General features: G+C 41.3%; 2 protein-coding genes across 3 annotated transcripts in view; one reads left to right on the top strand and one right to left on the bottom strand.

Annotated features, from left to right (window-relative positions):
* Positions 1 to 4250, bottom strand: part of Cebpz (CCAAT enhancer binding protein zeta) — a 17022-nt gene extending 12772 nt beyond the window's left edge. Inside the window, exons 1-2 of the mRNA XM_021661548.2 lie at positions 4040 to 4250; positions 1752 to 3244 (exon numbers count right to left, since the gene is read on the bottom strand). Of these exons, the coding sequence (XP_021517223.1) occupies positions 1752 to 3244; positions 4040 to 4195 (1649 nt within the window). The 5' untranslated portion in view covers positions 4196 to 4250. The remainder of the gene's footprint in view (positions 1 to 1751; positions 3245 to 4039) is intronic.
* Ndufaf7 (NADH:ubiquinone oxidoreductase complex assembly factor 7) lies at positions 4246 to 23503 on the top strand. 2 transcript variants are annotated; one of them, XM_060364160.1, is made up of 10 exons: positions 4246 to 4365; positions 4638 to 4801; positions 6075 to 6155; positions 6987 to 7097; positions 10388 to 10601; positions 11428 to 11486; positions 11980 to 12090; positions 13679 to 13822; positions 22586 to 22759; positions 23152 to 23503. In XM_060364160.1, the coding sequence occupies exons 1-10, from the start codon at positions 4329 to 4331 to the stop codon at positions 23365 to 23367; spliced, it is 1311 nt and encodes a 436-aa protein (XP_060220143.1). In that variant the 5' UTR covers positions 4246 to 4328; the 3' UTR covers positions 23368 to 23503. The 2 variants fall into 2 exon arrangements, with proteins under 2 accessions (XP_060220143.1, XP_060220146.1); XM_060364163.1 differs by lacking the exon at positions 6075 to 6155.

Raw genomic sequence — 23503 nt, 5'->3', positions numbered from 1 at the left:
AGTTCTTGGAAGGCAGAGGCATGCAGCTCTCAAGGAGTTCTGCCTGCCTGATTTCCATAGCAAATTCAAGGCAAGTCAGTGTTAAGCCCTGAGTGGCTACCAAAGCTGACAGCTATAATGCAAGAGATAAGATGACCTGGGTTTCTTTGTTTACTCTCTACCCTCCAGCTGACCAGAGGCAGCCTCCCTCACATGGCTCTAGTGAAGACCACCTATGAGTAGTGAAAAAGGAAATCCCTTCCATTGACACCATGCCCTGTCCAGCATGTCCTCTGCATGCCCACAGTTCCTAATTGGCTCTTCTAACAGCCCCTTGGTCTTGTTCGTGCTCTGCAGTTTCCTAAACTCTGAGTCCTCAATTTTCCACCTTTTCTCCTAATGTCCAATAGAAGTGAGACTACTCTATCACAGACTTCCTCCATGTACTGGTTTCCTAAATGAGGGGTCCAATCACTCATGGACTAAAGCCTTCATTAACTATACCAAAAGCTTTTCTCTTATACAGCTTTTCTGGGAATTAAAATGTGGTGTGTGTGCCTGAGGAAGTCAGCGGGCAACCTGAGAGTTTGTTCTCTCCTTCCACCACGTGGGTCTTGGGGAACAAACTCAAGCTGGCGGGCTTGTATGTACCTTTATCCTCTGGGCTATCTCACTGGCCCTAAAGCTTTTCTCTGTGAAGTTCCAGTTTTGTCATCCACTAGCTGTAACTTGGGAAATGCTTCCCAATGTGAATAATAGGCCATGAGATAGGTGCACATCTCTGCATTTTACTAATAAAATACTGTAAGAAATGAGATTAATCAAGTTATCAATAGGGTTTTACTGAGAATTAAGTAACTGCCCAATCTTAACACAGCAAACTACTGGCTGGGATTCAAATCACTGTAGTATGGCTTAAGTCTAAACTATTAATCACTACTTTACATTTTCCTTCATAAGTCAGACATACTTGTGCAACTATAAAAAGCAAATTAGAGGCCAGGTATGGTAGAACCAGCCTTTAATCCTAACACTCAGGAGGCAGACAGATGGATCTCAATGAGTTACAGAGCAGCCAAGGCTACACAGTATAAACCAGTCTCAGAAAAAAAAAAAAAAAAAAAAAAAGAATAGATTAAGTTTCTTAACATAGCTTACTGGACTATGTAAGGCAGAGCTTATACTGTTAGAAATACCTGCCTTCATGAGTTAGAGGACAGTTGTAGGAGTCACCAAAGAAAATCCTGAAGGCTAAAAAAAGCACAACAGAACAAAAACCTCCAGAAATCAGAACCCCTTAACATTCATTCTCTAGCATACTCTGGTAAGGGTCTCCAGGGTGGGATTCCTGCTCATGGTACCACATCTTACCCACCAAGAACACGAGCAGCAGACGTAAGCACTCAAAACCCCAGTAGAATGAATTACTGACCAACTGGATGAAGAACAGGAGGGTGGTTTAGGAAAGGGAATTGCAATTACACCTCTGGTTCAGTTCCTTATTATGCCAAAAGACTTAAATGTGGCAAAGTGTTAATTTTTGAAACAGGTGTCAGGGTGTCATGTTCAAAGTTGGTGAACACTTAGGTGGTGAGGGTGCATGCCTATGTGAGATATATGTGTGTGCATATATGTGTGTGCATACCCACATATAGCTACGTATGTGGGCACACAAACATGTTTACTTGTCTAAATCTTTCTTTTGCCCTAAACTACATGTGCTACACCACAGCAAGTTTCACCACATCCAGACACTAAAAACGCACACTTACTTGTACAAAGCCGTATAATACCGATCAGATATTGTCTGTTGAGAATTCATTACTTGGAAAAGTAGCATTAAAGCCTGCACGCTGGTATTAAAATTTACAACATGCAGCACTTTGAATAAAGTGTCCACTTGCTCCCTCACTCTGTCGTCACCTATCTGGGAGTAAGGGTATGCTCTGTTCACGCCTGTCAAAATGGCACTGAGCATTTTTGACTCAATGTCTTTTTTCTTGATACAAGTCCGAAAGAAACAAAAATAAAGAGTTATTAATTTGTTAGCCAGTTCACTTTCTTCATGGGAGAGGACCATTTGGTTTAAAAAGCAAATTGCATAATACTGCGCTTTGGCGCTGATATTTGAGCGAAAGAGAAGCCTTTCTATTTCTCCACACACAACTCCTTTCATATTGGGATGCTTCCTCAGCAATACCTCTAACAGATGGGAAGCTTTTGTGGCGATTCTGTTCTGCGGATCTCCCAGTTTATTTACCACCTGCACAAGAAGAGCCTTTTCTTCCTCAGGCTTATCGCACAGAAGCTCATGAGCGGCTACGAGGGCTCGGATCTTAGTCGTCATCAAGGAATCGTGACTTAGAGTTTCCAGGACTTGTACGAATTCTGCTACTAAGTGTTTTAGTTGGTGCTCATAATACCACAATATAAGTCTCCTGTCTCTCGAGTCCCTGTTGCCGCTGGACAACTCTTCCAGTTTGTGAAAAGGATGCTGGCTGAAAACCCTGAGCTTCCGACTGTCCGGCAGAAGGTCTGTAATGAGTAACTCCTTGAACGTATCCAAAGCCATGAGGCACTGCTGCTTGCTGCCCTTCTTTTTAACAAGGTTCACGAGGGTTTCTACAAACTGGAGTGTATGCACAGCATCGTCCTGGATCAGCAGGATCATGGCCGCCATCCTGTCACCCAGGGTCCCTGATGACACAATTGCCTTCATCCAGGTGGAAGAGCCTCCCTTTTGATTATTTGTCTTACTTTTGAACAGGCTGACCTCATGCTCGTACAGCTGCTGGGCGAGGGCTTTATATTTGGACACCACGTCCCGAGGCTGGGGCTCCAAAGAATACTCACTGCTGTACTCCATGTCGAACCACTTGCCTCCAGGCTTGACTAACAGCGTTTGTCTCTCCTGAAATTCGAATACGTCGGGTTGTTTATCCTTCTTTCCTTTTGGGATGGTACCGCTTTCAGAACGCTGTTCTGGTACATTTTTATTTTTCACCTTCTTTTCTGATGTCTTTTTACTTTCTGTCGCTTTCTGCTTTTTAGTTTCAACCTTCAGTATTTTTGCTTCTTTTTGGCTGTCATTTTCCTTTTTATCTGGTTCATCTTCTTCAATCAAAGACTTTGAGTATTTGGCCAAATTAAGGTTTTGAATAAATGCCTCCAATTCACCTTGTTGAAGGTCGTCAATTGTTCCCTTTTTGCCTCCATCCACCAGTTCCTCATTTTCATCCAAAGTAGCCAGCATAAGGTAATCTTGCTGCAGAAACACATAAAAAAAAGTTAAAGCCATAGTACAAACCCAGAACTTCAGTAAGAACTTCATCTTTGAAAACCATCACAATTGATTTATTACACTATTGCTTGGGAAAGTCACAGACAGCCAACAAATGTGCCAAGGATATGTACACTATAGGGAAAAGAAGGTATTCGAAGAAGCTTCTTCAAGATACGAAAAGATGCTCAAGCTGACAGCCACGGAAACCCAATGAAAATCGTATTGATAAGTGCACTTGTAATGTGTCAGGTGAGCAAAATTAAAGGTTTATATGAGTGGGCAGGAGGAACGGCTCAACGGCTGAGGCCCTTGCTAAGCAAGCCTGGGCGACCGGCGACCTGGGTTCGGTCTCCCATGTAAAAGAGGTAATCGACTCCACACCGTTGTTCTCTGACTTCCACTCGAGTGTACCAACAATCATGCGCTTTCATAAAAGGCTACTGTAAACTGGCTGGTTCCAACCTATAAGGCATTTACCTTATAACCCATCAGACTCAGATTACACATACACTAGAGTTCAAAACATTTGCCCACGAGGCAACGATCAACAAGTTTTGTCCGATCTGATGGGAGTGGCGATTACACCACGTTGGTAACAAGACCACCTACATCTTAACGAAGCATAAACCCAGGAGAAAACATGCAATCCGAATATTTTTACTCCACTGAAGAGCGGGTGAAGGGCAGAGGCGCTCAGAACAAGTCTGTGGCTTGGCGGCAGGTCCCACGCACCCGGCAGCCGTGTGCATCCCCTTCCCCGGAACCTGCGGCCGTTACCTTCGTGCCTCCGAGGCGTAACACCTCCTCCAGGGAGAAGCCATTCTTGGCCTCATCGCTCTCCTCCTCGTCCTCCTCATCCGGATCTTGTGTCACCTCTTTGGGACGCCAGGGCTGCTTGGCATGGAACTCTAAAGGTCCCCGGTCCGCAGACATCGCTGGCAGAACACGCGCGCGCAGCCCGCAGCTCACTTCCGCTTTCCGGCGACAAACTTCCTTTTGACGGGGAGAGTCAGGAAATACCCTTCATCTCCGCCCCTAGGGCGGAGTCTGGCCCCGGGTGGTAAGAATGAATGCTTTAGTGAGACGCTGCGTGGCTCGGGCGGGTAAGCGTCCAACTTGCGGAATCTTGCTTCCATGGAAACCGAGTGGCCGGCTCCTCGGTTCCTCGGTTGCTTCCTGGGGCTGGAATGGGAGTCGAAGCCAGTTGGCGGAAAGACTTGGTTCTGTGGTCCTGTGGGCCCAGTGTATAGCTCCGTCGGGTTCTGACGTTGGGGAAGAAGTTAGTGATGAGCCAGGCTGCCTTGCAACCGCTAGGCTGCGTGCTGTGCGTGTAAAACGGACATTTCTAATGCGAGTGCTTAATCGTGTTTTTCAGGCATTCCCTGTCTTTGGAGGGGGAAAGGCTTCAGCTCCGGGAATGACTCGAAAGAAAGCAATCGGGTGACACCGATGCAGCGGCATCTTATGTACAAAATAAAGTCTACAGGTCCCATCACTGTGGCCGAGTACATGAAGGAGGTCTTAACCAACCCAGTGAAGGTAAACATAGGGAGCTCGAGCCACGGAGGGTGTGTACACAGAGGACCCTGAAGGGGTCCTGAGCCCAAGTAGCGGAGAATATCAGAGCATGAGCCATCTCTGAAATCTTTATGGTTTAATCTATCAGTTGATCAGGCTGCGTTAATTCAAGGGCAGTGCCAATAAAGAGGTCAGGACAGATTCATGCTGTGTTTAGGTGACAGAATTTAGTTGCAATTTCATGAGTTAAAGGAAAGATGATTTTCTAACTGGATTGTGCATTTCCCAGACAGAAAGAAATGGTAAATATATGAGGTTGGCCTTGAACTTGTAGCATCTTCCAGTTTACTCTCCTGGTGCTGGGATTTGAGGTGATCTCCACCTGCCTGGCTATAAGAAAGCTTTGCCAGAGAGCTGCTGAGTCTTTCTTGAAAGTTAAGCATTATGGTAAAACTTGGGATACGAAGATAACAGCATGGTCTTCTTCCCAAATAATTAAACCTAATCAAAGTAATGAAATAAAGAAAAAAAAAAGTACTGGTCTTAGGAGAGAGAGGTCAGTGAAGATGGTATCTGAGTAGACTGAGTGGGTAAGGGTGCCAGGGAAAACTAAAAAGGGAAGAAAATGAGATTTGCATTGGCAGGGAAGTACAGACAAGCAGGGCCATTTCTTTCACCACCACCCCCCTCCGTCCTAGACTCTATTTGTAGAGCAGATTGGCCTCGAACTTTGCCTTTGCCTTCCTAAGTGCTGGGATTAAAGGCATGTGCCACCATGCCTGGCTAAATTCACCTTTTTTAAATTGAGATACATTAATCATATGAAAAGAGCATAAGTCACTGGTATATAGTTGGATGGCTCTCACACACACACATACACATAGAGATGGATTTTCACACAGACCACATTTATTTAAGTTGCACCACAGTCAAGAAAAATCGAGAAACTTGAGTATCACCAACAGGCAAGACTAATTTGGGCGAGGAGGCAGCAAGGGTGATTAGAGTCTTACCGGGTTGGACTGTGGGAGGTGGGAGAGGGCGGGGAGTGTAGGGATGAACAGTGCATGTCTCCCAGCCCTTCTGCTTGAGGGACTGTTCGTCTGTGAGTTTTGCAAAATGATTGCTACCATATAAAATGCAGGTAAAGACTCTCTTCACCCCAGTTATCTAGAAGAGAGAACTTTGTCAGTAAGTAGTTACACCACTGTAGGTGTTACTTAACACTTTGGAGGAGTAGTTTTGAAACCCTTATCTGAAAATTAATCTTTTCCATTTCCTCTTTTAAAATTAGGGATATTACATGCATCACGATATGCTAGGAGAAAAAGGAGACTTCATTACGTCACCTGAACTAAGTCAAATCTTTGGGGAGGTAATATCCAACATGGAGACTGGAATGCCATAACTACTTAAGAGCAGACCAAGCTATGCTGGTCTGCAGTAGTGTTTTATGGGGGTGGGGGTGGTGCTGTGTGTATATTATATAAAAATATATAACTTGATATTTTTAGAGGGAATGGTGGAGGAGACACTTGAAAAACTGAAAGATATGAAGGGAAAGGAAGGTGGAAAAGGTTTGAGAAGAGAACCATGTAAAATATGAGATTGGAAAGGGAGAGGAAAAAGGGGAAAAAAAGAACACATAATTAACACAGAGATGTTAATTATACCTGAGGGTTATGTAAGAATGGAAATCATGAGTAAGAAGAAATGGTATAATTGCAGTTCCTATGTCCTTTTGTATCTAAATGCTGGTACCTCTCTGTAAGTGACTGCTTATTTGTGCCACAGGGGCCTTTTATAGAGGAGACAGGCTTGATACCATTTGCTCTGATAGTAAGCTTTCTATACAGTGTGTGTCAGGAGAATCCCAGTATGTATGTATATCTATGTATCAATGCATGTCTAATAAGTAAGTAAAATTATTTACAAAAGTTTTGCTTTTTTGTATAAAGTATGTATATATGTAGGTTTTTTTTTTTTAAGATTTACTTATTTATTACATTATATACAGTGTTCTGCCTGCATGCCAGAAGAGGGCACTATATCTCATTATAGATGGTTAGCTACCATGTGGTTATTGGGAATTGAACTCAGGACCTCTGGAAAAGCAGTCAGTCAGTGCTCTTAACCTCTGAGCCATCTCTCTAGCCCATATGTAGAGTTTTATGCTATAATGCTTTAATGTCTTTTCTTGTCATAGCTAATAGGGATATGGTTTGTTAGTGAATGGATGACCTCTGGAAAAAATACAGCTTTCCAGCTGGTAGAGCTGGGTCCAGGCCGGGGCACCCTCATGGGAGACATTTTGAGGGTGAGTATTAAAGAATGTTTCTAAGTCAGCTAGGTTAATCTTTCTGGTTTTGACTGAGTTTGCAAATTACATTGATCTTCTGGGTGTTCAGTCCTACTTCCTAAATCTTAAATTTGTCAGTTAAAATACAATGTCAGAGTAATGTAATGGTTCATTACTTATCATTGTCTGTAAGCTTAAAAAACTGGAGCAATGATGTACATGCTAAAAATACAAAATATTTGGGTGAGCTATGGGAGACACTATTTATCTTCTGAGTAGGGAAACTTTAGTTTTGCTTTTTTTTTTTTTTTCTGAAGAGAGCCTTGTTAGGTACATGAGGCTGGCTTCAAACTCTGCTACTCCCTCCAAAGTGATAGGATTATAGGTGTTTGTGCCATGCTTGAGGATTACAGGCATTTGTGCCATGCTTGGCTAAAGTCTTTCAATGATATAAAATGTGGATAATAAAAGGGAAAGATTAATAATTTCAACTACATTAAAACTCATAATGTTTTGTACCAAAACAAGGACCTTTTTTGTTGTTTTTCAAAGGTACTGTAGAATGATAAGCCACAGAATGGAAGATGGTATTTATGACAATATTTATAACCAATAAGGAAATAGTAATTAGAATATATAAAGAACTCCTTAAAATCAATAAGAACATAACAGATTAAAGTTCAAAGATATGAACAGCTCCTTCACAAAAGAGAAAATACAGATGGCTAATGAAAAAAATTTCACTTAGTTTTTAGTAGTCAGGTAAACAAAAAGTAAAATTAGTAGACTGGAAAAAAATCAAAAAGTGATAGGACCCTGCCAATGGTAAGAATGAGGCTGTGTGGAGGAGTGACAATTCTCATATACTCATGTATATGACAATTCTCATAGAAGTTGGTACAACCACCCAGATTAGCTACTGGGTATCTGTGTCAGAGTTGCTTATACTATATGGGGCATAATTTTACTGCTAGTCACACACTCTAGAGAAAGTGGTGAATATATACCAGAAGACTAAGCAAGAACGTAGCAGCGCTGTGTTGAATAGCAAAAATTTGGAAGCAACTCAAATGCCTACAGTGGGACAGCCATGCAGTTTTCACATGCTGTGAGAGTCAGAATCCAGCCATGCCCACAATGCACCACTACTGAGTAACACTAGCAATTTATGAAAAAAAAAATCCATATTTTAATGTAAAATTCCAAATGAGTGGATGGAAAACAATTGGTATGTGTTGACACAAATACATTTAGTTATCTAATTCATAAAGGAAAGTCAGGAGGGTGGTTAGCTGGGGATAGTGACTTTAAGGCCTGCCCGTGTCCCATTTCTATGGTGTGTATACATGTGTGTGTATATTTGTGAGTGTGCACATGTCAACATGCACGTGGAGGCCAGATGCTGACATCAGGTGTCTTCCTCTGTTGATTTTCACCTCATTTTTTGACATAGGATCCCCCATTGAGTTGGGGGTTTGCTAAGTCTGATGACTGGAAAGGTGTCTAGGATCGGCCTCTGCTTTTCCAGGGTTGGGATTAAAGGTGTATGCTGCTAGGACTCTCTCTTCTTTTTCTTTCTTGGCATGGTCTAGGGATACTCAGGGCTTCATGCTTGCACAGCAGGCTCTTTACCAACTGAGCATCTCCCTAGCCCAGAGGTGGATATTCTTTTACTATTCTTTTCTGTCATTTTGCCTGGAACTTTGGAAAAATATCTTAAAGGGATATGCAATAATATTTATTAAACTTAAAGCTTTTGCTGTTTTGAAAGTCATTAATGTTTTTGAGGCTAATTTTTATGGGGTTTTTTTTGGCAATTTAACGTAAAAAATAATCTTTATGGATTTAATTCTTTTTTTGAGACAGGATTTATTTGTGTAACAGAGACCTGGCTGTCCTGGTCTCAATTTGTAGACCAGGCTGGCCTTGAACTGCCAAGCGGCAGGATTAAAGGTGTGGGCCACCACGCCTGGCCTAGATTTAATTTTTTGATAAATGATTTATTTTTGCTTGGAATTAGGAAAAGTTTTTAAAATAACAAGTAAGAATCCTGATTATATTAAAAAAATAGAAAAAAACCTGCTTATTAGGTTTCCAAAGCTCTACATATTTTTTAAATTGACAGTTCTTTTTATTTTCTTAGCTGGGAGTGGCGATGCATGACTTTAATCCCAGTCCTGGGTGGGTGGGGAGAAGTATACAAAAAACAGCCCCCAAAGAATTATGGCTATTTTAAAATTGACCTTTTGAAAGAAATTACTGTTGGAAAGTTTTATATATATATACACACACATATAAATATGTTATATATAGTTTGATATATATTATATAGTTTGATTGCAGAACTAAAAAGCCAACTAAACAGTACAGATGTTCAGTCTATATTTGCACATTTTCAAAAGTCAAGGGAATAACAAGTGGCAACTGTGTCACAGAATCACTAAAAGATGAGTGTGTCTTTTCTTTTTTCCCTGTATGTTCTCAGAAGTAAAAAATTGTTGTTGTGTGGCAAAGGGAAAATTGAAAATGTGTTTTAACCCCAGGGCCAGTCAAATCACTGGTGCCATTGGTTCTGAGGATACAGTTGTGTCATGTTCCCAGACAGGTTTTTTGAGCAGACACAGGCTTTATAAAATCAACACTGTAATGCATTTTATTTTATTTCCTTGGACTTTTTTTAGATTGCTTGATCTGAAACATGGTGTGGGTGCTAAATCTTTTCTGTTTTTAATAGTCAATTGTTATCAGGAAGCCATGTTGTAGTTAATTTCTTATATAGATGATGGTTATTAACTCTTACAGGTGTGGTCCTCATATGTTACTTGGGTCAGGGTAAATCTCTAAAAGCAAATACTCCATTGTGAAGTGACTAAATGGTTGTGGTGAGCCATAAGAAACCTCTGTCTATTTGACATGTTTGCCAGTGGTGGTGGTTTGGCCCCATAGGCTCATATATTTGAATGCTTGGTCTCTAGTTGATAGAAATGTCTTGGAAAGGATTAGGAAGGGGCCTTGATAGAGGAGATGTATCACTGGGGATGGGTTTTGCAGTTTCCAAAGCCCATACCAGGCCTAGTCTCACTCTCCGCCTCTAACTTGTGGATAAGATGTGCTCTCACCACTGCTCCAGCGTCACGTCCACCTGCCTGCTTCCATACTCCCCACCATAATGGTCATGGATGCACCTTCTGAAACTGGAATCAAGCCCCCAGCTAAATGCTCTCTTTTCTAAGTTGTCTTGGCCATTGTGTCTCTTCACAGCAATTGACAGTAACTAAGACACAGTCGTCTTTTCTTTTTTGTTTTAGGTGTTCAGTCAGCTTGAGTCTGTGCTAAAAAACTGTGACTTTTCAATACACCTAGTAGAGGTGAGCCAAAAGTTAAGTGAAATCCAAGCATTGACATTGACTGAGGAGAAAGTCCCTTTGGAGACAGATGCTGAATCCCTGGTGTACATGAAAGCTGTCACTAAGTCTGGGATTCCAATCTCCTGGTACCGAGACCTGAAGGATGTTCCTAAAGGTATAACTTTACATTGTTGGAACTCATCGCAGCTGTGACAGCTGACTGGCTTTGTATTAGTCTAACAGTTAACCACTTCCAAGTCCTGTGTCTGCAGATAATAACCAATACTTCTTTTTCTAGTAAAGAACATTGTAATAAAAGACTGCTTCACATTAAGGAGCAGTGTATTTCATATCATCTTATAGAAATCTCCTCTGTACTTTGTAGTATGTCACTTTAGCTAGGGTAGTACCAGTGATGAAATGGCCCAAAGCACCATAGGCTGAAGAGAGTGATTCTTAATCTCTTGAAAATCTTTACCTGCCTTAAGGCAAGCAAGGTGTGGTGGTAAACCTCCCTTGTACTAGTCTAGGAGCCCTTGACAGTGTGGAATCAAAATCTTCAGCAAGAACCCAAAAGCCATTTCTGGCATCAGCTTTCTCAGATACTGTATGAAGTTCATATTCCTTTCCAGGTAACAAATTTGAGTCTCATTGTTTTTAGGCCTAGTGATGAATAGAAGGCTTAGCTGATGATGGCAGTATTTCCATTCTCAGGTCCTTATGTGCAAAATGAGGAGCAGGTCTGTCTTTGTATGCTGTTCACAGTGAGTTTTCCACAGAGCAGCAGTTCTCAGCCTGTGGGTCAAGACCGCCTTGGGGGTTTTAACCACGCTGTCACAGGGTCACAGCTTTATTAAGGGTGGAAAACACTGCCACAGATGATAGTAGGGAAGCACCCCCAGCCCCAGTGCTGAAGAAACGGGCACTTGTTTTTCATGGTTAATGTTCAATAGAGTTGCTTTGAAATGCTGAATCACTGATTCTTTTGTATTTTTACACAGGATACAGCTTTTATCTCGCACATGAGTTTTTTGATGTTCTTCCTGTGCATAAATTTCAGGTATTGATGGAAAAGCCAGGTTTATGATTAACCAAGGGTATTAAAGCTATGCTCATGAACTCACAACGCTTATCCACTGCTTGCTTAAGTTAGCATTCTATGGGGTTTTCATGAATATGATTGAGATGCAAAAGTGAAGTATCAACCAGAATCTTTATTCTCTTGGAAAAAGACATAAGGGAACATAGGATGGTGAATGACTGTACATGTCACAAAGGATTTATTTGGACAAGTCTTTAAATTACAAAGACCAAAATTTTCCTCTGTCCTTTCCCTGAGAATTTGGATATCAGCTGCCTCTATGGCAACTTCCGAGGCTAAGCATAAGTCTCGCGGAGTCATTTGTCACAGAAGCTCCAGCTCATGCTGAGTTTGCTTTCCATTTCTGTGCAGCTCAGTGCTGCTTGTTTTCTGTAGCTCTGTTTGTTGTTTCTTCGTTAGAACATCATGTTTTAAGATCTTGCAAACCTTTATTTTTATGTATTTTGTTTAGAAAACAGCAAAGGGATGGAGAGAAGTGTTTGTTGATATTGACCCACAAGTTCCTGATAAGCTGAGGTTCGTCTTGGCACCTGGTGCGACTCCAGCAGAAGCCTTTATACAAGTATGAATGTGCGTTTTTCTTCTAGGCTTGTGCTGCTGCTGTAGTCCAGGCTGTCTTCCTAGTTGCCCAGGGGGAAGCTGGAGCACATGAGGTGCTTTGTGGTGACAGTCACAGTGGCAGAGTTCCAGAGCATCATGTTTTGTTCTGTATGTTCTCAATCGCATCATCACTGGGCAAGAGCACAGCTGTTGGCTTATATTTGAACCCAGACCTACCTCTGAGGTCACTGTGAACAGATGAACTACTGCTATCTGTTGCTCTTAAGAGCTTTTTTACCTTTATCTTGGGACTGTACTTAACTTAAAAAAAAAAAAGGATTTATTTTTATTTCAAGTATTGGCATTTCAGCTGCATGTTTGTATTAGGGTGTTGGTTCCCCTGGAAGTGGAATTAGAGATTATTGTGAGCTGCCATGTGGGTGCTGGGAATCGAGTGGAAGTTTTCTGGAAGAATATTCAGTGACCTTAAGTGCTGAACCGTCCCATTAGCTCCAGGGCTGTGTTTAAAGGTCCCAAACAGCACATGCTTCTCAGGAATATTTGAGCTTCCCAGTTATTTCCTCTTCTTTACCCCAGAAAACCACTTTATTTTCTAGAAGGTAATTAAGAATTTCCTAAAGTTCTCAGTTTTTAAAAACATACCTATCTGTTTTCTTCACAAAATATAAGTTAAAATATTAGACTAAACACCCGTGAAGCTTTTTTTCATATTCTATGTAATTCTGCCTGAATGACAAACATATTTCTAAGGGTACCAAAGAGCTGCCTCCTCCCTGGAGTCACCCTGACCCTAGGTGTAGTCTCTTTCAGTTCTTGATTTAACTAGCATTTACTTAAGAGAGGGTTGTAATCTCCTTTCATTTGCTACCCGTATGGGTAGCACCTGTCATATGAAGCTTAGTTTGTGGTGTACGGGTATCAGCAGGCTTGCTGGCAGATGTCTAAGGAGGCTGGCTTTGTGATTTTTGTAGCTGCACTGGTTTCTCTAAGATCATTAGGGCTAAATGTTTATTATTTTGCTGACTCCTCACTACAGACCTTTGTGATTTTTCATAGCTACACTGGTTTATCTAAGATCATTAGAATGAAATCTTGCTGAACCCTCACTACAGATGCGTAGTTTGTTTTAGGAGAACACAAAGACGTGTCTGCCATTGAGCAGTCAGAATTGCTAAGGTCCAACCGTCAACTAAGTGTTGACTCCACATCTCCTGCGTGTGCCCCATCACAAGCAGAGATACCACTGTAGGTCATTACTTTGTTTTCAGGGAGGGGGTAAACGACAGAGGGTTTTATAATGAACACGAAAATAGCAAATTTTACAAGGTTTTTGCTAGTATAAGCTGCTGCTTGATGATATAAGATACCACTGAATGCTTTCTGCCTTCCCAGAGGTAACACAATTGACTGAACAAGATCTGATTTCATTGGATTCAATGAGTGTTACTTTTCACAGTGTTTTAGGACACTGGCCAGACCATATTCAAGTTGAATTCATTTTAACTGAGAAATGGTCATTGCAGAAATGTGAGAACTCTAAGGAAACAGTTTTGAGCGATGTATTTTGAGTCTAACTTTCCTTTCACCAGCATGATGAAAAAAGGGACCATGTGGAAGTATGTCCTGAAGCAGGGGTCATCATCCAGGAGCTTTCTCAGCGCATTGCACTAAATGGAGGTGCTGCTCTGATTGTCGATTACGGTCACGACGGAACAAAGACAGATACCTTCCGAGTAGGTGTCACACAGGGGCATGCTTTATCAGAATTTCATTGCTGGATTTGAAGTTCATTGAGAGTTATCTTATCCTGGTTTTTATGGTTTCTGATTTTGTTGTATCCATTTTTAAACTTGGTATTAATTATGCTGTTATAATTACTCCTAAGATTCTGGATCATGCAGTCACTCTTAGCACAAGCCTAAATATGCATACACATTTTGGGAAAGATTTTCTTCACATTAATATTTCAACCCTTCCTTCATTAAAAAAAGTTACTTTGCATTACCTAGCTACTGCAAACTATTTTAACAGAATGTTCTTTAAATATGACTAACCATGTTGAATATTCATTAATTGAAATATAATTATTATATATTATCACAATAATAGATATAATTTACTCAGAGGCTATTATTCATTTTCTAGATGAGTGATTCTTTGTTTCTAACTTCATTATTGTTAGTAATTCTTCCCAGGCAGTGGTGGTACACGTCTTTTAGTTTCAGCTCTTGGGAGGCAGAGGCAGACAGATATCTGAGTTTGAGGCCAGCCTGTTCTACAGACGGAGTCCAGGAAAGCCAGGGCTACATAGAGGAACCGCCTTGAAAAACCAAAACCAACCAAACAAAAAAAGAATTCTTACCTGGGAGAGTATGTTAAAAATGATGCTCTTTAGCCTTCCCTCCAGGATTATGGCTAAGCAGCTCTGGACGGAGCACATACCATGTTCTTTGGTGGTTTTGAGAGTCTGTGGGTGGTGACAGGCTTTGTAAACTACCTAGTTTCTGATAACCAGAATTCGCCCACCCATAGCACTAATGGGGATGGTAAATAACTTTCTGTTAAAGGTAACACTGTTAGGCACTCCAGCTTCTACTGGGTTTTCCACATGCCACCTTGTTTGAAGAAGAAAGGATGTCATTGCATAGAGTTTTTTTTTCCCTTATTTTTTTATTTTTAATTATATTTTATTTACTTTGTATCCCCCCTCTATTTCCCTTCCTCCTCCCCTCCCAACCCCTTCCTTCTTCTTCCTTTTTATTTATTTATTTTTTTAAATCCCCCCCCCACTGGCTCAGCTGACCTCAGCTTTTTTTTCTTTATTAATTACACTTTACTCACTTTGTATCCCCCCCCCCCCCGTGGTTCCCTCCCTCCTCCCATCCCAATCTCTCACTTCCTCCACCCTCTGCATGCATGCCCCTCCCCAAGTTCACTGATAGGGGAGGACAGTATCCTTTGCTTTACAGAAGCTTCTCAGTTTCATAAGGTCCCATTTATTGATCGTTGCTCTTAGAGCCTATGCTGTTGGTGTTCTGTTCAGGACGTTGTCTCCTGTGCCAATGAGTTCAAGGGTATTCCCCACTTTTTCTTCTAAGCGGTTTAGTGTGTCTAGTTTTATGTTGAGGTCTTTGCTCCACTTGGACTTCAGTTTTGTGCAGGGTGATAAGTATGGATCTATTTGCATTTTTCTACATGTAGACTTCCAGTTAGACCAACACCATTTGTTGAAGACGCTGTCTTTTTTCCATTGAATGGATTTGGCATCTTTGTCAAAAATCAGGTGTCCATAAGCGTGTAGATTTATGTCAGGGTCTTCTATTCGATTCCATTGATCCACCAGTCTGTTTCTATGCCAGTACCATGCAGTTTTTAGTATTGTTGTTCTATAGTACAGCTTGAGATTAGGGATGGAGATACCTCCTGAAGATCTTTTACTGTAGAGAATTGTTTTAGCAATTCTGGGTTTCTTGTTGTTCCATATGAAGGTGAGAATTTTTCTTTCAAGGTCTGTAAAGAATTGTGTTGGTAATTTGATGGGAATTGCATTGAATCTGTAGATTGCTTTTGGTAAGATGGCCATTTTTACTATGTTAATCCTGCCAAGCCATGAGCATGGGAGATCTTTCCATCTTCTGATATCTTCTTCTAATTCTTTCTTCAGATACTGGAAATTTTTTTCATACAAGTCTTTGACTTGCTTGGTTAGGTTCACACCAAGGTACTTTATGTCCTTTGTGGCTATTGTGAAGGGTGTTGTTTCCCAAATTTCTTTCTCGGCCCTTTTGTCCTTTGTATACAGGAAGGCTACTGAATTTTTTTTTTTTTTGAGTTAATTTTGTATCCAGCCACTTGGCTGAAGGTGTTAATCAGCTGTAGGAGTTCCCTGGTAGAGTTTTTGGGGTCACTCAGGTATACTATCATATCATCTGCAAATAGTGATACTTTGACTTCTTCCTTTCTAATTTGTATCCCCTTGATCTCCTTCAACTGTCTTATTGCTCTAACTAGGACTTCAAGAACAATGTTGAAAAGATATGGAGAGAGTGGACAGCCTTGCCTTGTCCCTGATTTCAGTGGGAATGATTTAAGTTTGATGCTTGCTATAGGCTTGCTCTATATTGCCTTTACTGTGTTCAGGTATGTGCCTTGTATCCCTGATCTTTTCAATACTTTAAACATGAATGGATGTTGGATTTTGTCAAATGTCTTTTCAGCATCTAAGGAGATAATCATTTTGTCCTTCAGTTTGTTTATGTGGTGGATTACATTGATGGATTTCTGTATATTGAACCACCCCTGCATGCCTGGGATGAAGCCTATTTGGTTGTAGTAGATGATGTCTTTGATGTGTTCTTGGTTCGGTTTGCAAGTATTTTGTTGAGTATTTTTGCATCAGTGTTCATGAGGGAGATTGGCCTGAAGTTCTCTTTTTTTGTTGTGTCTTTGTGAAGTTTAGGTACCAAGGTGACTGTGGCTTCATAGAATGAGTTTGGTAGTGTTCCTTCTGTTTCTATCTTGTAGAATAGTTTGAAGAGTATTGATGTTAGCTCTTCTTTGAAGGTCTGGTAGAATTCGGTGCCGAAACCATCTGGCCCTGGGCTTTTTTTGCATGGTAGAATTTTGATGACAACTCCTATTTCCTTAGGGGATATAGGACTATTTAATTGGTTTACATGGTCTTGATTCAGCTTTGGCATGTAGAATCGGTCAAGAAAATTGTCCATTTCATTTAGATTTTCAAATTTTGTGGCATATAGACTTTGGAAAGTAAGACCTAATTACTGTTTGGATTTCTTCAGTGTCTGTGGTTATGTCCCCCTTTTCGTTTCGGATTTTGTTGATTTGGATAGTTTCTCTCTGCCTTTTAGTTAGTTTGGCTAAGGGTTTGTCTATCTTGTTGATTTTCTCAAAGAACCAGCTCTTGGTTTCATTGAGTCTTTGAATTGTTTTATTTGTTTCTAATTTATTAATTTCAGGCCTGAGTTTAATTATTTCCAGCCATCTATTCCTCTTTGGTGTGTCTGCTTCTTTTTTTTTCTAGGGCTCTTAAGTGAGCCATTAAGTTGCTTGCATGAGATGTTTCGAATTTCTTTTTGAAGGCACTTAGTGCTATGAACTTTCCTCATAGCACTGCTTTCATTGTGTCCCATAAGTTTGGGTATGTTGCGCCTTCATTTTCATTGAATTCTAGGAAGTCTTTAATTTCTTTATTTCTTCTCTGACCCAACTGTCATTTAGAAGCAAGTTGTTCAGTTTCCATGTGTGTGTAGGCCTTTTGCTATTTTTGTCATTGAGGTCCAGTTTTAGTCCATGGTGATCAGATAGGATACAAGGGATTATTTCAATCTTGTATCTGTTTAGGCTTGCTTTGTGACCAACTATATGGTCTATTTTGGAGAAGGTTCCATGAGGTGCTGAGAAGAAGGTAAATTCTTTTGAGTGTAGGTGAAAGGTTCTGTAGATGTCAGTGAGGTCCATTTGATTCATGACCTCTGAGAGAGTTATTGTTTCTTTTTTTAATTTCCGTTTTGTTGACCTGTCCTTTGTTGAGAGTGGGGTATTGAAGTCTCCCACTATTAATGTGTGGGGGTCTATGTGTGGTTTAAGTTTTATTAGTGTTTCTTTTACAAATGTGGGTGCCCTTGCATTTGGGGCATAGATGTTCAGGATTGTGATATCTTCCTGGTGGATTTTTTCCTTGATGAGTATGAAGTGTCCTTCTCTATCTCTTTTGATTGATTTTGGTTGAAAATCTACTTTAGATATTAGGATGGCTACTCCTGCTTGCTTCTTGAGTCCATTTGCTTGGAAAACCGTCTTCCAGCCCTTTACTCTCAGGTAATGTCTATCTTTGTGATTTACGTGTGTTTCTTGTATGCAGCAGATTGTTGGGTCTTGTTTACGCATCCATTCTGTTAGTCTGTGTCTTTTTATTGGAGAATAGAGTCCATTGATGTTGAGGGAGATTAATGTGGCTGTTAGATCCTTTGATATTGATGTTGGCCATGGTAGTGTGTTTGTGTGTTTGGCTACTTTTGTTTTGCTGTAGTGAGGTTATTTATTTCCTATGATTTCTTGAAAGTAGTTAGTTTTCTTGGGTTGTATTTTTCCTTCTAGTATCTTCTGTAACGCTGGATTTGTGTGTAGGTATTGCTGAAATTTGTTTTTGTCATCGAATATCTTGTTTTCTCCATCTATGAGGACTGAGAGTTTTGCTGGGTACAGTAGCCTAGGCTGATATCTGTGTTCTCTTAGGGTCTGCTTGAATTCCTTCCAGGCCCTTCTGGCTTTCATAGTTTCTGTTGAGAAGTCAGGTGTGATTCTGATGGGTTTGCCATTACACGTTACTTGGCTTTTTTCTCTTGCAGCTTTTAGTATTTTTTCTTTGTTCTGTATACTTACTGTTTTGATTATTATGTGATGGGAGGATTTTCTTTTCTGGTCTAATTTATTAGGTGTTCTGTAGGCCTTTTGTATTCTTATAGGCTTCTCCTTTAAGTTGGGAAATTTTCTTCAATGATTTTGTTGAAAATATTTTCTGGGCCTTGGAGGAGGGAATCTTCTTTTTCCTCTATTCCTATTATTCTTAGGTTTTGTCTTTCTATGTTGTCTTGGATTTCTTGGATGGTTTGTGTCAGGAATTATTTAGATTTTTTATTTTCTTTGATGGATACATCGATTTCTTCCATTGTATCTTTCACACCTGAGATTCTTTCTTCCATATCTTGTAGTCTGTTGGTTATGCTTACCTCTGTAGTTCCTATTTTCTTTCCTAGGTTCTCCCTCTCTGTGATTTCCTCTGTTTGTGTTTTCTTTAATTCTTCCAATTCTATCTTCAGATCTTGAACCGTTTTATTGATTTCCTTCACCTGTCTGACTGTATTTTCCTGTTTTTCCTTCAATTCCTTCAGCTGTTTGTTTGAATGTTCCTCTGTTTCTTTTATTTCTTTCAGTGACACAGACTGGCTGCATCTTCCTGTATTTCTTTACGGATGACCATAATCTGTTTTATTATATCTTCCCCTGATTCTTTACACATTTTATTTACTTCCTCCATTAACCTCTTCATTAGCATATATGTAAGGTCATCTTCTTGAATTTCACTTATGTTAGGGTGTCCAGGGCTACTTGCCCCTGAATAACTGGGTTCTGGGGATGCCATGTTGTTTGGCCTTTTGTTGGTTGTGCTTTTTCGCTGGCCTCTACCCATCTCTCTGTCTCAGGTGTTGTCTGTTAATTTGTGGTACCTGCTGAGTTCTGGGGCAAGGAGAATCCACTTGGTGGGGTTCTGAAGTTCTCTGCTTTTTGGGTATGGTCAACTGAATAATGGTGCTTTTCAGGAATTGTCACAGTTCACTTCAGGTGTATGGACCTGCATGGTAACTGTGGTATTCAGGAAGGCTCTCCTCTCATCAGGAGAGGTCCTGGTGATGGCTGTCCTGCTGCTGGGTTTCTTGCTCTGAATTTAGTGAGCAGCAACTGTTGCTCTTAAGGTGTAATTTTTGGGTGCAGCCCTCTTGAAGGAACAGGGATTCCCACAGTTTTGTTAGTCTAGCTAGGGATAACTGGTTGATCCTTGGCATAGTATCTGAGGGCTGCTGTAATGGCTCTCTGGCTTTTGTAGGTCTGAGGATACAGCTTGTGCCCCAGTGCCCTATCGGTACTCAATAATGGCGGGTGAGCACAGCGCTCCTGCCTGCAGAAGGCTCTGTGTGAATCTCGAGTCTGCGTGAATCCAGAAAGTCTTTTGGTGCTGGGTGTCTTGAGCGTTAGACCTGATGATCCCCCCGCTGTGGGGGATCTTTACTTTGGGGACCACCGTTCTGTCTAGGATGGCGAGTAGAACCCGCAGGCACAGACGCGAGTGGCTCTGCCTTTCTGGCCTTTGGGAGTCTGGGCATCTGCCTAAACTGGGTAATTTTTCCTGAGACCTTTTTGGGGTGGTGGTATTAGCTGAGTGCTCTGAGATCAGACCAGCCATTTCCCTCCCTGTGGGTTTGCACCTGACAGTGAAACTCACTTTCTGGTGCCCTGGGGCCCACAGTTCTATCTGAGGCAGTGAATCAGGCGTGCAGGCAGGGCTCTGTGCAGACGCCTGGGTCCCTGGCTCTGGCTCCAGGCTGGCTCCTAGGGCGCCCATGGAACTCGAATCTTTTCCAGGGGATGTCTGGGTGACCTAAGGTCGGTCCCAATCGTTTCCTGCACTGTGGGGTTATCTCTCAACTGGAAAATCCAGTCTGTGATGTTGTGGTGCCCACAGTTCAATCTGGGACAGTGACCAGAGCATGCTGGTGTGTGGCTCTGGGCTGGTGACCAAGCGCCTGGCGGAACCGGGATCTCTTCCACGGTTTAGCCTGGTGAGTTAAAGCTGATTGAATCCCCCACTGTGGGGTATCCTCTCACCTGGGAAACACAAACACTTGTGATTTATGGCCGCGAGTTCTGATTGCTGGTCACTGTGCCGATCCTGCTGTGCTGCTGGTCAGAATGAGAGTCCTCCCGGTGCCGCCATCTTCCTTTTTATTTTTTTATTAGTTACATTTTATTAACTCTGTATCCCAGCTGTATCCCGTTCCCTCATTCCCTCCCAAACCCTTCCTCCCTCCCTCATCTCCTCCCTGCCCCTTACCAAGTCAACTGATTGGGGAGGACCTCCTCCCCTTTCATCTGACCCTGTTTTATCAGATATCTTCAGGACTGGCTGCAAACTCCTCCTCTGTGGCCTAGCAGGACTGCTCCTCCCTTGAGCCTGCCATTGAGTTCCTGTCAGAAATAGTCCCTGTTCCCCTTACTATGGGAAACCAATTGGTTACTGAGCTACCACAGGCTACATCCAAGCAGAGGTTCTAGGTTATATCTATCCATGGTCCTTGGTGGAGTCAGTCTCAGAAAAGACCCCTGTGCTCAGATATATTTGGTCCTTGTGGAGCTCCTATCTTTTCCATGTCATACAAACTCCCCCTTCTTTCATATGGTTCCCTGCACTCTGCCAAAGGTTTGGTTATGAGTCTTAGTATCTGCTTTGATACACTGCTAGGTAGAGTCTTTCAGAGGCCCTCTGCGGTAGGTTTCTGTCCTGTTACTTGTTTTCTCCTACATCCAATGCACATCCCATTTGTCTTTCTAAGTGAGGATTGATCATCTTACCCCGGGTACTCTTTCTTGTTTATCTTCTTTAGTGTATAGATTTCATTATGTTTATCATATCTTATAGGACTATATGAGTGGGTATATACCATGTGTGTCTTTCTCCTTCTGGGATACCTCACTCACAATGATCTTTTCTAGATCCCACCATTTGCCTGCAAATTTTATGACTTCTTCGTTTTTGATTGCTGAGTAGTATTTCATTGTGTAAAAATACCACAATTTCTGTATCCGTTCCTCCGTTGAGGGACATCTGGGTTGTTTCCAGGTTCTGGCTATTACAAATAAAGCTGCTACAAACATGGTTGAGCAAATGTCCTTGTTGTGTACTTGAGCAAATTTTGGGTATATGCTTAGGAGTGGTAGAGGTGGATCTTGAGGAAGTGCTATTCCTAATTGTCTGAGAAAGCACTAGACTGACTTCCAATGTAGTTGTACCAGTTTACATTCGCACCAGCAATGGAGGAGGGTTCTCCTTTCTCCACAACCTCTCCAGCATGTGTTGTCACTTGAGTTATTCATCTTAGCCATTCTGATGGGTGTAAGATGAAATCTCAGGGTCATTTTGATTTGCATCTCCCTGATGGCTACGGACATTGAACATCTCTGTTTCTCTGCATATTCCTCTACAGAGAATTCTGTTTAGCTCCGCACCCCATTTTTTAAATGGATTACTTGATTTATTGCTTTTTAACTTCTTTAGTTTTTTATATATGCTGGATATCAGCCCTCTGTCAGATATAGGGTTGATGAAGATCTTTTCCCAGTCAGTAGGCTGTCATTTTGTTCTGACAACAGTCTTTTGCTTTACAGAAGCTTTTCAGTTTCATGAGGTTCCACTTACTGATTGTTGCTCTTAGAGCCTTTGCTGTTGGTGTTCCGTTCAGGAAGTTGTCTCCTGTACCAATGAGTTCTAGGCTCTTCCCCACTTTTTCTTCTAACTGATTTAGAGTATCTGGTTTTATGTTGAGGTCTTTGCTCCACTTGGACTTTAGTTTTTTGCAGGGTGATAAATATGGATCTATTTGCATTTTTCTGCATGTAGACATCCAGTTGGACCAGCACCATTTGTTGAAGATGCTGACTTTTTTCCATTCAATGGTTTTGGCTTCTTTGTAAAAAATGAAGTATTCATACGTGTGTGGGTTTATTTCTGGGTATTCTATTCGGTTCCATTGATCCTCCTTTCTGTTTCTATGCCAGTACCATTGCATGGAGTTTAAACCACAGACTTAGGCCATACTTTTCTTTACATTGAAAATGTAAAATTGGAGTAGTAGGATATCCTTTCTTTAATCTCTATAATATTAACTAAAACGAAGTAAAAACTATTGTTTATGTCCAAGGGGTTTTGTGGACACCAGCTTCATGATGTTTTGATTGCTCCTGGGACAGCAGACCTGACAGCTGATGTGGATTTCAGCTTCCTGCGCAGAATGGCACAAGGAAAAGTAGCCTCTGTAGGTCCAGTACAACAACGGACATTTTTAAAAAACATGGGCATTGATGTCCGGTTGAAGGTAATGGCTTATCTAATAATAGATACGTTCATTTCAAAGATAGTTTAAAATTGAGCTCTATGGCTTAATACTGGTGTAGTGAGCAGCCCCAGGGGGAGTTTTTGCAGAAGTGAAGGCTAGGGAGTGGCACTGCTTTCTAAGTTTCTATATGAGGTTAAGGCTCCCAAGACAACCATGTTCATGGGTATAAATTTTATAATTCCTCTTTCAAGGATGCTTAAGTGTTGTTACAGAGCAAATCATCTGGGATACCTCCTAAAGATGCACATGCATTTGGACTGCAGTATCCTTCAGTTATAAGCACGCTGTGATCAAATTTGGGGAATAGCTTGTACTGTGGACTGGGGAATTCCCTCTTCATTGACTTTTGTTAAAGACCTTTCCCCCTTCAGGTTCTTTTGGATAAAGTGGACGACCCATCCGTGAAGCAGCAGTTACTTCAAGGGTATGATATGTTAATGAGTCCTCAGAAGATGGGGGAAAGATTTAACTTCTTTGCCTTGCTACCTCATCAGAGACTTCATGGTGGAAGTCAAGAAGGGAATGCCTGTCAGTCAAAAACCCCTGCATCATCTGTACCTGGGTTTGGTGAACTTGTTTGGCAGTGATATTTCAGCCTGGACTTTTTATTCCTCAGTATGCTTTAAGAAATCAAAATAAAAGAAACTCAATTTGTATATTGAAATAACTGTTCAAACTATCACTTTTCAGCCAATAAAAAGATCCTGTTTTCTATAAATACAA

Source organism: Meriones unguiculatus, chromosome 1, assembly GCF_030254825.1.
Source record: "Meriones unguiculatus strain TT.TT164.6M chromosome 1, Bangor_MerUng_6.1, whole genome shotgun sequence".
In the NCBI taxonomy this organism is placed as follows: Eukaryota; Metazoa; Chordata; class Mammalia; order Rodentia; family Muridae; genus Meriones; species Meriones unguiculatus.
The sequence above is the reverse complement of the archived record's forward strand: the minus strand, read 5'-3'. Positions and strand labels throughout refer to the sequence as shown.